General features: G+C 46.8%; 1 protein-coding gene across 12 annotated transcripts in view; it reads right to left on the bottom strand.

The window, feature by feature from the left end:
• The window catches only part of NCOR2 (nuclear receptor corepressor 2), a 1,213,077-nt gene that overhangs the window by 809,027 nt on the left and 391,021 nt on the right, over positions 1-13,029 (bottom strand). For all 12 annotated transcript variants that reach the window (XM_085635706.1, XM_085635715.1, XM_085635711.1 and 9 more), the window contains one exon: positions 12,272-12,451. In XM_085635706.1, the coding sequence (XP_085491832.1) occupies positions 12,272-12,451 (180 nt within the window). The remainder of the gene's footprint in view (positions 1-12,271; positions 12,452-13,029) is intronic.

Raw genomic sequence — 13,029 nt, 5'->3', positions numbered from 1 at the left:
AGATGCATTCAGTGGGCTGGGTTAAAGTTAAGAGACCCTTTACTGACTGTACACACACATCCTGAACAGGTGCCTTGCACAGTGCCAGAGTGCTGGGCCCATCGCCATCTTTCATCACACATGTCTCCTGTAAGGTGACTTCCATCAGCAAACTCCCTAAAGCCTGTAGGTATAGGGTCTAGGGCACACGGCCCTCTATGCTTACAAATTCATTGTTTCAGTGTCACACAAGAAATTATCCAAAGGCCGGGTAGAAAAAAAAAAGACAGACGTTGGCTGCGGTGATGTAACCCACCGAGTCCATGCGCATTGAGTAATTACCTATGTACAGGGCTTCCCGTCCAAATGAATCACTCAATTACATTATTCAGTAGCTTACAATAAGTAGCATGTTATTAACTGTGACAGAAGTACTAACACTGATGCCATAGATGATGATGTAAGACAGCCTTCCACAAGACGCAAGGAGGGTCTTACCTTTGAAGGTGGAGGAGAAGAGAAGGGAGGGACTGGTGCAGGAATCATTTAAGCAACTGAGGTGAGGTGCAAAGGTTGCGAGATCCGCACCTGGCAAGGAGTGTCAAAATGGCACAGGAGAAAGTAACCTTGGTGATCGAGGAGGTGTCCGAATCTTTCGGAACAAACGTGCTTATGGAACGCCACAGGACTAGGGTTAGGCGTGGAGGACCCTCCAGATACAGGAGACAAGACATGAATGCATCGCCTACGACTCTGGTGACCTTCATGTTCCATTTCATTTGCTTGACCATTTTTATAAGGCGAGAGCATGAGACAGTTTGCGTGAAGCCCCAAACAAGAGATCTTGGTCAAGAACGATCACTGTGGAATCAATGTGTAGCGCTGGCATCCGGGACTTGTGGGATGAAGCCCCTTAGTCTCACGCAGCCCGATTTTGACGATTCTGAGTTGTCAGTCATAATGGGATCATCTTTGTTTTTTTAAACTTAAGACAACCCATTTAGTAACATTCCATCCTGACACCCAGACATGTTTGGTAGCGCTCAGTCATTAGAGCGAGGTTATGTTGCCAACATAATGGTCACTGAAATGCCTCAGCAGTTACGTGTTTAACTAGTTGGGAAAGGAAATACTGAGGAGCCACGAGAAGTAGGTACACGTGTGACCCCGTACGTTGAAGGGTTTTCCTTAGCGTTGCTAGGCGATGACACTTTGCTGGCGGTATCTTGAAGTGTGTAGAAGATGCATCACAGGACACAACAGCCAAGTCAACTTCAATCCCTTGTGGTGTTGCAGAAAATGACAAGATTCAGATCATCAAAACCTACGAATTAGTCAAAGAAGACAACCAACTCAACTTTACCTTCATCCTAAAATTCCATAATCCATCTACCACAGCAAACAATGCAAGGTGCAATGCAGGGGCCACACACCCGTTGGAACACCAAGGTCTTTACTCTGAAGGAGGCGTGTTGGGAGACAATGTTGGGCTTTCTGAAGTTTTGGTTTCTGAAATATTCAAAGTGAGAGATTCGCAATAGTGTGGATGGCAGGAGGGGTTTGGGGGGCAGAGGGGTGGTCCGAAGCAGGGGAGGAAAGCGGCTCACACCAACACCGTTCTGCATTATCAATAACTTAGACTGAGCCTCCAAGCGGCAACTTCTGGTGATGTTTTCAGACGAAGCAGCGTTGAGAGGCACTAGTTGGTTGGTGAGCTGCAGCACAAAATGGAAGGCAGAATGAGGGAGTAATCATTTCTGGATGACAAACAGGTGTCACGTTTCAGCAAGATTGAAAAATTTAATGTGTGGCTAGTAAACAGTAAAAAGAAACTCACAAGTGGAAACAACCCCTTTGTTTTTTAGACCTTGGGGACATAGTTGGGTTTGGAGAATATGAATAGAGATATTTTTATCAGCCCTTCACAAATCATGAATAATAAAATATTTACTACGACTTGTGTTTTTATATATACGGATGTCTTGCCACGCTTAAGAGCTGTAAGCAACAGGTGTTCAGGTTGCTTGATTTACCGGTACTCAATTAATAAACATGTTAAGTATGGTCAAGAAAAAAGACCCCGCATGCTGATTTTTTCCACTTGGCATGGTCCTGCCCCCATCTGCAGCCCTATTGGAAGACGATCCACAACACCTTGGGAAGGATGATAGAACTGCCACTGGCGCCACTCCCCGAAATCGCGCTGTTGGGATATACAGTGCAGATCCCCCTGAAGGTTAGGAAATTCACTGCATTGGGACTCCTCCTAGCGAAAAGGGAAGTCGCCATCCATTGGGGCAGGAAGGCAGTTCCCAGCCTACAGAGTTGGCTCAGGAGTTTAGTATACTGCAATACTAATTCGGAGATATATTCCAGTTTAATGCCTCTGACGTCCCGACCCAAGGATATATGGGGTCCTCTGAGAGCCTATTTGGAAAAGCTTAAGCAGGCCCCCAACTCTCAGCCAGATAATGGTATAGTGCCTGAGGGTGTGGGTTGAGAGGTTACTTTTAGAACGTTTAGTGGTACACCTTCAATCATGGATAACTGCACATGGAGGTGTTGGGAGGTGGGGTGGGGTCGGTTTGGGGGGTGGCACTGACGGTAGAGTACTCCAGTGGCGGGACGAGGGGAGGATGGGCGGGAATGGATGGACTATGGGGTTGGTTTGGGTGCGGAAAGTGACAACTGCTCTCATTGGTTAGAGCACTATTCCTTACATAAAGCGCTCGCTGGCAGGGAAAATGTGCATGCTTATTCGTATTCTCTGTTAGGGCACGGCAACTTGTGGGGGATGGCTGTACTGTTGGGTTTGCATAATGCTTTGGCCGTTTGCATCGCGGACTCTCTTTTGGTATTAACACTGTCAGGAACTGCCAGAATTGCTTATTTATTTGTTTTGTTTCTTTTTTTCCTCTTTTGTACTTCATTGCAATGTTCTGTCACTTCCATGCGATATTGGAAAAATAAAGTGTTTAAAAAAAAAAAAAAAAGTATGGTCAAGAAAAGAAACCCAACAATCTTTGCAGAGGCCTCAGGTACAACAAAACACTAGCCTACATTCAATAAAATGGCACCAAGCTAAATACCTGTTTGTGCCCATGTGTTACGACCAGGACTGCATGCACCAACCAAGAGAACCAGGGAGGGTTGAGAGTTCCAGGACCCACTCTGTGGGTTTATACACTGATTTGTTTGACTATATAATGTTAATTAAATGTTAAATAAGTGAATAAACACTGACCAGGCACAACACCACCTGTATGTTTCCATTCACATTTCTTAAACATATTTGGCTATTTCGGGCAAAACCATAATGGGTTGCTACCAGTACTTACAAAGAAGTCACAAAACAAGAATCTGTAAAAATGCATTAACAAGTGTCTATAAAGTTAGGGAATGAAGTGTGGATACTGGGCACAAATTTCACTGCACAGTGCATTGGGAGTTGCAGGCAAACCTGCTAGTCAAAGATGGCCGCGTGAATTACACAGCAACGTAGTTCCCAGCTTTTTGAATTGATCCAACACTGCTGGGTCGCAGGGAGAAATTATAAAGAAGGGAGGGAGGGAGGCTACCAGAGAAGAATACAGTTAACTGGCTATTGGCTGAGATGTTTAATGACAATGAGAACGGACTCTAAGCGGCCTAGTCGAAAATGTGCATTTTTCAGGTCAAACAGCACATAGCACCCCCCTTCCCCCCCCGAATAAAAGAACAAACAGATGCAGCGCGTTTACAAATTCAGTCACACAATCAAATGTTAACTTAAATGAGGGAAAGGCAAACATTTGAAAATATTATGAGTTCTCCAGATTTGCCCCATTTTGGAACTTGTCAGTATGATGTACTTGATGTGCCCACAGAGTAAATATATATAGGGATGCCTAATGGAAAATATCAATAAAACGGAAATAAATAAATAACGGGCTATCACACAGAATGGCAAGTCCTAAACATAAATCCGTTCTGGGCACCTTTACAAACTGCTCAATTCAGATGGTAATTCTGCACAGTTCTTTCACATTTCACGACATGAGAGCGGATCGCCATTACTCCCTGGGGTAGTCTAGCGTTAATCTCACCTTCGCATACGAGTGGCCGCACGCCATCCCATAAATAGCATCTAAAGTCATCCTGCAGACCGGTTTCCTATTCCAGCCGAAGTGTGAACTTGCATCTGTTAACTGGTTCTCACTGAGCGGCCACACACATCAGGGTAAGGTTTATTACGCACTACTTCCTTCTCACACAAATTACATGCATCTTACTCATTGGCACATGCGTCTGGGAAAAATGTGGTCAGGTACAAGAGTTAACAACCATGGAGTCAGAAGACCAGAGATCCAATCTCGTCTTCCTCACTTCTTGGCAAATCTCCCCATGCCTCAGCACACTGATCTGCTTAAACTGGGAGTGCCAAGAAACAGAAAAAAGTAATGATAAGCACTTTATAAAATAGGGCATTCGCCAGGGCCGGACTGGCTACCAGGCTTTCCTTAATAGACAATGCAAAACAAATGTTTAAAACAACGCACGGAAAATAAAATACATTTCAAGGGAGAAAAAAAAAGCACGCTTTAAAGCTATTTGTTTTGTATTGTTGATTTAGAAGCGCCGGCAGCTCCCAGTAACAAAATCAGCCCCTCAGCAGTAAACCTGGACCCCACCCTGCCACCTCAGCAAAAAACGCCCGGGAGCCAGGCCAACCCCGGCATTCGCAATCACCTTACAGTGTTTATCATAAATAGCACAGAGTGGCCCGGCTTTCTTGGTGCTCTCACTTAACAACGGTGACTGGTGTCTCATATGTATGTTTGTGGAGGGAACCCCAAGACAGACACATCCATTTTGTAGCCCCAGCTTCTCCGAGCCCTAAACAGTCAGTGAGCAAGGACAGAGGAAGGTGGTGAGAACACAGACTTTGAAACTGTAAAACCTTTGTTTTCTTCCAACCATGACTATTGACATTTCTGTCCTGCTTTCCCCAAATCTGTGCTAAGGCATCTAGAAGGCAACCCACCCTCTTTTTTCTACATTTCTTTTATACAAGCTAAAAAGGCAAAATACACTCCTCTATGCCCAACCAGAGTGTGTTTGAGAGACTGCTTAATCTATTTTTTTGGTATAAATTGTGTTTGGAAAGTGTATTTCGCACTCATTTTTGGCTAGAAAAAGTGTTATTTTTGAGTGCGCAATAAGCTGTATTTTAGTGGCTTTCAATTTGGGCCTTACCTGCAGGGTTGAACAGGAACTACAAAGCGTGTATTGAGCCGGTCTGTATCCCAGGAGATTCTGATTTCAGAAGCACCTCCCTGCCCCCTGCACACCAGGTTGTGTTTACGGTCACATGCTCTTTAAATAAGTTTCCTACCGGTTGTTACGTCCATGCTGTTATATTCAAAGAAACAATAAATATCACCAAAGGGGATGACTTTTTGATACAAGGTTGGGAGCTTTTCATCACAAGATGCAATCTTACACCAACTTTCTATTGGAACTTCCACCTTCTTTACAGCCCACCACCTAGCAATGCAGCATTCCCAGACACGCTTCTAGACACATTTTCAAAACTTATGACACTGCATCCCAATCTATAGATCTTTTGTGACCTAAACATATGGCCTGGACACACACAACTTACATCAGATCTTCCACAAACCCACATACATCACTGGACACATCCGAGATGGCATTTTTGCAAATCAAGAACTAGTTACCGTTCAAAGGATTACTTCAGTCACATGGTCGGACCACCATCTGGTAGTTTTCCAACACAAAACGCCACAAATCACTACACCTAAAGGCCACTTTTCAAGCAACCACATATCAACCGGGGAACAAACTCATTGAATACTTAGAAATACAACTAACATCCAATATAGATCTAGACACAATACATTCTGTTAAAAACTCCATCAGTGGTGCCAGGAACCCTTTGACACCCTAATACCACTAAAACAACAAGAGAAAACTAGCACCTTGGATGAATGCAGGACTGAAAAAGATAATACAACAAATTGCAAAGCTGCAACGCACCTGTTTCAAAATAAATAATAATCATGACAAAGTTCACCTACACAACAAACCTAGCAGAATATACAAGTCAACAATAAAAAAATGTTTCTGTGCATGTTTTAATTAATATTCCCCCATTCTGATTAAGCCCCTGCCAGTTTGGTTTTGTTAATGTTTTATATGTTAATTCAGAGGGTGGGAACTCTGTACAACCCTTTTGTCCACCTTTACACCAGTCTACCCAATGTTATGCCAGGCTAGGGCTCCTGTGTTTTTGTGCCACTAAAAACTTTTCCCCTATATTTTATGAGCCAGTTCAGCATCAATTTCCTTCCCTGCTCAACACACCGAAACAGAGATGGGGTCTTGTGAGCAACTACAGTTCCCTAAAGAAACAAGCCTTGGACCACCTGAAACACCCAACTAAGAGAAGCTCTGACACAAGATCACGCAAACAAAATTTCTTATTGAAGAAGCATCCAGAACGACCGACATCTCATCATTCTGCACAAAAGTAGATCTTTAGAGTGACCCAACAGCAAATGCCATCAAGGTGCAAATCCAGGACTTTGCCCTTCAGCCTACCACAGCCCTCCCTACACTCCCGGAGCGTTGTGCAACTTCAAGAACTCCATGGGTTCCAACCACCAACCAAAACATTTAACAAACCCGAGACACATTCTTCCTTTCAGAATTCAAAACAGTAATGGGAATCATAAACCTGGAACTGGACATAGAGTAAAGAAGTCATTCCTACGTTTAGACATAAACTTGATTTCACGAACGAAATGGCATAAATCACAGGAGCTTGGAGTAGAGTTTCCAACTTTTCTTAAAAGCAGTAAATGCCTCATTTGCATATACATACCTGCCAAATACATTACACAGTGTGTGGGGGGGTGAGGCCTAGGATGGGGTGGAGCCTTAGTGGCAACTCAGCCCTCCACCTATGCCCCCACCCCCTCCCAAAAAAACAAAGGGGACACACTGGCTTTTTCAGTTGGTGGGTTGGAAAAAGTCTGCATGTGTTAGGGCCTAAATGAGGGGTACCAAAGGGAAGCTTTGGCACTGCATGGAAGGGCACAGGAAAAAAAGGAATCAAGCCAGTGTGCAAGGTGGCGCCTTACATGGCATGTTTCGTCACATCGAGAAGAGCCATTGCCAGAGTTTCTGATCCGGTCGGGCACCATGAGAGATCACAACATTGAGGCCTCTGCAAGTAGAAGTATCAATCAGAGAATACTTTGCCTCTTCCTGCTTCTTTGTGTATCATAAATATATGCTTTCAATGCAGTCTGAAGGACTGCCTCCACAGCTTTATTTATTTATTGATTTTTAAATACAATTTTTACTAAGATTAAGAAACAAAGTGACATTATGGACGGAAAAGGCACCAATAGTATTACTACGCATAACGTAACTGACATCACCAGTCAGTGCTAAGGATGGGCTTATAGGGGGGATCCAGGCACGTGCCAAGAGTCATTCCCTCTCAGACTCTGTTTTTATTATGGGCAGAACTAGATGTTGGATCTTTTTGAGGATTCTCCCTATCATTGTTCAACATACACAATATCTCAGGCAGTCTCACAAGCCATCTCATATTTTTGAACCAGTTCTCACCCAGGATAGAAGGACCACTTCTGCAACAACCAATTACTGGCATCTTGTTGTCCTGTGGACTGGGATGAACAACCCAATGGTAGCCACTCCTCCAACTTCAGGACAAGGGTCCTAAATGCTCTCCCACAAGGACCATAAGATGTATTTGGCCCTTGGGCGACGTTGCTCTCCTGCACTCAATTTTGGGGTGCAAGAATAAGCCAGATCAATCTCCTCATAACGGGGTGTCAGGAAGCCGAAAGTGGACTGGGGGAACAGGTGATGTGCACCCAGTTTCGTATTCAAGTACTGATGCTTAATATGCAGGCTGCAGAGTGCCCCTTAACTCACAGCAACATGTCTTGGAGGAGGAGTCCTGCGTGGTGATGTCACCCCCGCTGTCCTATCAAAGGAGAGCAGCAACGAGAAGGCGGAAGAAGAGGGACTGCGGAGAGCGAGCGAAAAGCCAGAAAAACGCCGAGAGCCGGAGACAATGCCCGTCCTGTGGCAGAACCATCGGGGACCTCCAGAAACCAAAGCCGAAGGCAACGTCCCAGAGGACAGGAAGACGCCAGGAGGCCAACATGACCACGCACCGCCTCGCCACTCTCCCAGAGGAGGGTGGCTCGACAAGGTACGACACTGAATACAGGGATTCTCGGGGCACTGGGTGGGGAAGGGTGGTGCTCGGCGGAAGGACACCGTAAACGGGGCCACAGCTGGTGACGGTACTTGGTGATCCCGCACGACCCCTTCCTTAGTCCAAGAACATATTGGATGTATCACTGATCCGTGATAATTGTTTTTTTTGTTGTTTTTTTTGTTCTTCATATCTCCCCTGCGAGGATCCGAGAAGCAAGCCCCGTGTCCTGATCGGATCTGCTACCACTGACGACTAAAGAGTACCCTGGAAACCGGACTCTTTAGCAGATTTGTTTTAAGGCGAATAAAAGCACTCCCTGAGATGACATATGGTCCCTGTTCTATCCTTTTTGCATGTTCGGCAATCCCTTGCTATCACGGCCCTGGTGGGACCCATGACACGGGTCCAGCCACCTCATTGCTACAGCATTTTCTCATTGCATCCTGCACACAACCATGGCATGGAGAGACATCACCAACTGGTCATTCATAAGCACCGTCTCTCACATGCTGTGCATCAATAAGACCTGCTGCATCACTCACTATCCAATTTATGGCACAAGGCATTATTTAACATGCCATCCAAGGAGCAGGGGCAACTTTCCTTCAACACAAACTATGACCCTATCACCAATTAAGGACCCTCCACTCCAACGACTTGTGTTCGGGAGCATACGTACAGGTAGGAGTTCTCTCTCCAATTACATGACCAGGCTCTTTTGCCAATGAGGGCACTCAAGAACCACCTTGAATTCTAGAAAGTAGTTAAGACTTGGATGTTCCCCACAGCATGACTTTTACCGGCACAGCCCTGACAAAGGAATTTGGTAATTACCTGCCATCTGTGAGTCCATCTCTCCCACATCTCTTCAGAGTTCATGCCTAAGTGCTGCTAGAAGAAGAAAAGGTAATGGGTGCAATGCTCGCAAAGGACTTAGGCACCGGCAATCACCCAGCGAGCCATCACAGTCCATCAAATTATTCTCCCACTACAAACGGGGAGCAACCATATGTAAATCAGTCTTGATCCTAACCCAATAGGAAAAATCCAGCTCAACCCGCCAGGCCACATCTGCCCTGAAATGGAACACTAGCAACCCCAGACAGGTGTGACTCTCGTACGGCCTCACCAGCGAGGTGCTGCTTGGTTTGTATGGCACAGTGAGCATACGACCGACATGTAGGCATTCCTGTTGCACTTACAGTGCAATACAGAAGACAACATACGATAGACTGGAATGCAGCCCCATGTAATTACCAGTGGCAGAGATTAATTCAAGCATTCCACCATCACTTAGTTTTTCTAGATGCTGCTACAACTTCATCAAAAATGTTTGAACCAAACCTACAAATATTACCCACAACTCCCAACTCCACATATACGATGCACTTCAAACTCACTCATATTCAACCATGCATAATGACTGAGTACCTACTTACTTTCCTTTCCCTAAGGTGCCTTGGGATCCACGTGTTACACAAATGCTAGAGTCCAATAAGCACGTCGCTGAGTGCAGCTCAGGCAGTTTCTTTCACTTGCCTAGTTTAAACTTCAGTGTAAAGTAAGCCCACATTCCCACCGTAGAGGTTTACTTGGCCTGAATATTTCGAAAATTAGCATTTATGCTCTGTGACCTCCTATCACAGCATACACTCCACTACACCTGGGGGCAGCGGCGGCTCCTTCGCTAAGGCGGAGGAGCGTCGCCGCACTGCTATCGGAGCAGAGCAAAGGAAAAATAAAATGATAATAACAGAACCTTATTATCATTTTATTTTTAGTCGAGGTTGGAGTCGGGTTAGGACGGGCGGGGCTTGCTGCATCAGAGGGGGGAGGAGTGGTATAATGTGCACCTTAAGTGCGCATGACGGTTTGGCCGGCCTATCTTGGGCCACCCAAACCATCATGCCCACTAAGCATGTTCGCCACTTAGCTGTCTACTACACAGCCTGGGTGGAGAACATGCACAGGCTCCCACTCCCTGTCCAAGTGCCGAATCACGGCACTGAGACCAATCACAATTCTGCTGTCATGCTGATGACAGCAGCGTCCTGATTGGCTAGGGGGGCCTGGGTGTTGCCACGAGAACAGCGAGGACAGAGGAGAGGCAGCGGTTGGTGACCGGCGATGAGCAGGTAATTTTTTTTTTCTTCTATTTTTTTTAACAATAATAATAATCCACATTTGTAAAGCGCGAACAATCACCCGTAAGGTTCTGTAGGCGCTGGGGGCCGTCGGGAAGATTAAGCAAGCTATTGCCCAGAGTCACATGGTGCTGGGCTAATCTGCCGCCGGGGATCGAACCGTGATCCCCAGATTCCGGCGTCAGTCGCCCTGGCCGCGGCGCCACTTCTTAATCCCCACCACTGTTCCCTACCAGCCACCACTATCTGCGGGTAGCTATTTAGATGACTCAACACCCTTTTTAAAGCAGCCTACAGGCATAACCATAACACTGCTGGCATGGTCTGTAGAGAACTAAAACTGCCAGTGGCCTGAGAAACTAGCCAGCAGCTTATTCAACTCAGCACAGAGGCTGGTCAACCAGTACTCGGATGTCACAGTCTCTATATAATTAAAACTGTGGACTGCCCAATAGATGAGCAGCTATCCCTCGCACAACCCGCTGGGCCAACAGAAGTGCAGCTATTAGGTGCACAACCCGCTGGCCCAACAGAAGAGCAGCTATCCCGTGCACGACCCACTGGCCCAACAGAAGAGCAGCTATCCTGTGCAGGACCCGCTGGCCGAACAGAAGAGCAGCTATCTCATGCATGACCTGCTGGCCCAACAAAAGAGCAGCTATCCCTTGCACAACTCGCTGGCCCAACAGAAGAGCAGCTATACCGTGCGCAACCTGCTGGCCCAACAGAAGAGTAGCTATCCCGTGCAAAACCCGCTGGCCCAACAGAAGAGCAGCTATCCCGTGCACAATCCGCTGGCCCAACAGATGAGCAGCTATCCCTCGCACAACCCGCTGGCCCAACAGAAGAGCAGCTATCTCATGCACAACCCAATTGCCCAACAGAAGAGCAGCTATCCCGTGCGCAACCTGCTGGCCAAAAAGAAGAGCGGCAATACCTTGCACAACCTGCTGGCCCAACAGAAGAGCAGCTATCCCGTGCACAATCCGCTGGCCCAACAGAAGAGCAGCTATCCCGTGCGCAACCTGCTGGCCCAACAGAAGAGTAGCTATCCCGTGCACAACCCGCTGGCCCAACAGAAGAGCAGCTATCCCGTGCACAATCCGCTGGCCCAACAGATGAGCAGCTATCCCTCGCACAACCCGCTGGCCCAACAGAAGAGCAGCTATCTCATGCACAACCCAATGGCCCAACAGAAGAGCAGCTTTCCCTCGCACAACCTGCTGGCCAAAAAGAAGAGCGGCAATACCTTGCACAACCTGCTGGCCCAACAGAAGAGTAGCTATCCCTCGCACAACCCGCTGGCCCAACAGAAGAGCAGCTATCTCATGCACAACCCGCTGGCCCAACAGAAGAGCAGCTATCGGTCGCACAACCCGCTGGCCAAAAACAAAAAAGCAGCTATCCCGTGCACAACCCACTGGCCCAACATTCCTCATACAACCCACTGGCACATAGAGTATTGTTCTAGCATAGAAGGCAGGCCACTGGCACATAAAGTATTCCAGCAGGTGAAGTGGCGACCTACTGGATTAGCAGGCGGACAGTCATCTGATCTACAAGGACAGGCAGGCCACTGCCACGGCCTTAAAGTTTCTTCGCACTACTTGTTGTCTTACCAATTAACAGTCGTAAAAGAAGAAGAACCCAGAATTTCACTTTTTCCGCAGATTTCTAGAATAGTAGTTTCAAAAGTGATTTAACCCCTTTGTGGACTATCAGGGCCATCTGGGAAGGCAGCAGGTGAGGAGAAACTTATCAGTTCTGATGCAGCAATAGACAAATACCAGAGTATCCAAGCTTATGCCAAGCAGAGCAGCTGAACAGTGCCTGCTGGGTTAGGAACACAGCGATATCCAAGCTCTGAACATCAAAGAGCTCTTACCTGTTTCTTCTTGAGTTTCGTGATCTGCTGCTCCACCATGGTGATCTCGCGATCCACACGGTCCATGTTCTGGATTAGCTCCTCCTTGGAGAATCTGGATGGTAGCGAGTCCATGTCGCCATCCAGGCGGGCAGGGCTAACAGGAGAGATGGGTTCCAGCTTGCTGCTCAGGCTTCGATCCTGCATGACAAAGAGAGGACAGACCATCAATTATTTACAGGAACCAATACATTTGCATTTATTCATAGTTCTAGAACTCAACTATATGTTGACTAGAAATACGGACAACTGGGTACACGGCGAACAGTGCATAGGCCTCTAAACTTATGATAAAAACAAGCAGTAAAGGCAGGGCTGCTGGGAACAAAACACAGGAAAGAAGTCAACAAACAGACGTCCATTATGGTCCAGGTACACCAGACTGGGGTTTGCAGTGGTGCTGGTGTTGGGTGCTGCAGAATGTGGATAGCTGAGTGTCCCCTGGAGATGTTCAGGTAGGGTGAGTTGTTCTTGGGAGCTGCTCTGACGGCAGGTAGGAGCACTAAGTCCAAAGGGGATCACTTCCTGTGTAAGGTTGTAAGGAGGAGAATGATGATGATCCTGGATGTGGCCTAAGAAGGTTAGAGTAGTGGGGTAGAGTTGGTTGTTTGAGGGGAGGAGTTGTCGGGGGCATAGGGGTTTACAGCACTAAGCACTTCAACACAGCACCACAGCTGGATGAGGGATGTGGCTAACTAGGGAAATGGGGGGGTGTAGGT

Source organism: Triturus cristatus, chromosome 11, assembly GCF_964204655.1.
Source record: "Triturus cristatus chromosome 11, aTriCri1.1, whole genome shotgun sequence".
NCBI lineage: Eukaryota > Metazoa > Chordata > Amphibia > Caudata > Salamandridae > Triturus > Triturus cristatus.
The sequence above is the reverse complement of the archived record's forward strand: the minus strand, read 5'-3'. Positions and strand labels throughout refer to the sequence as shown.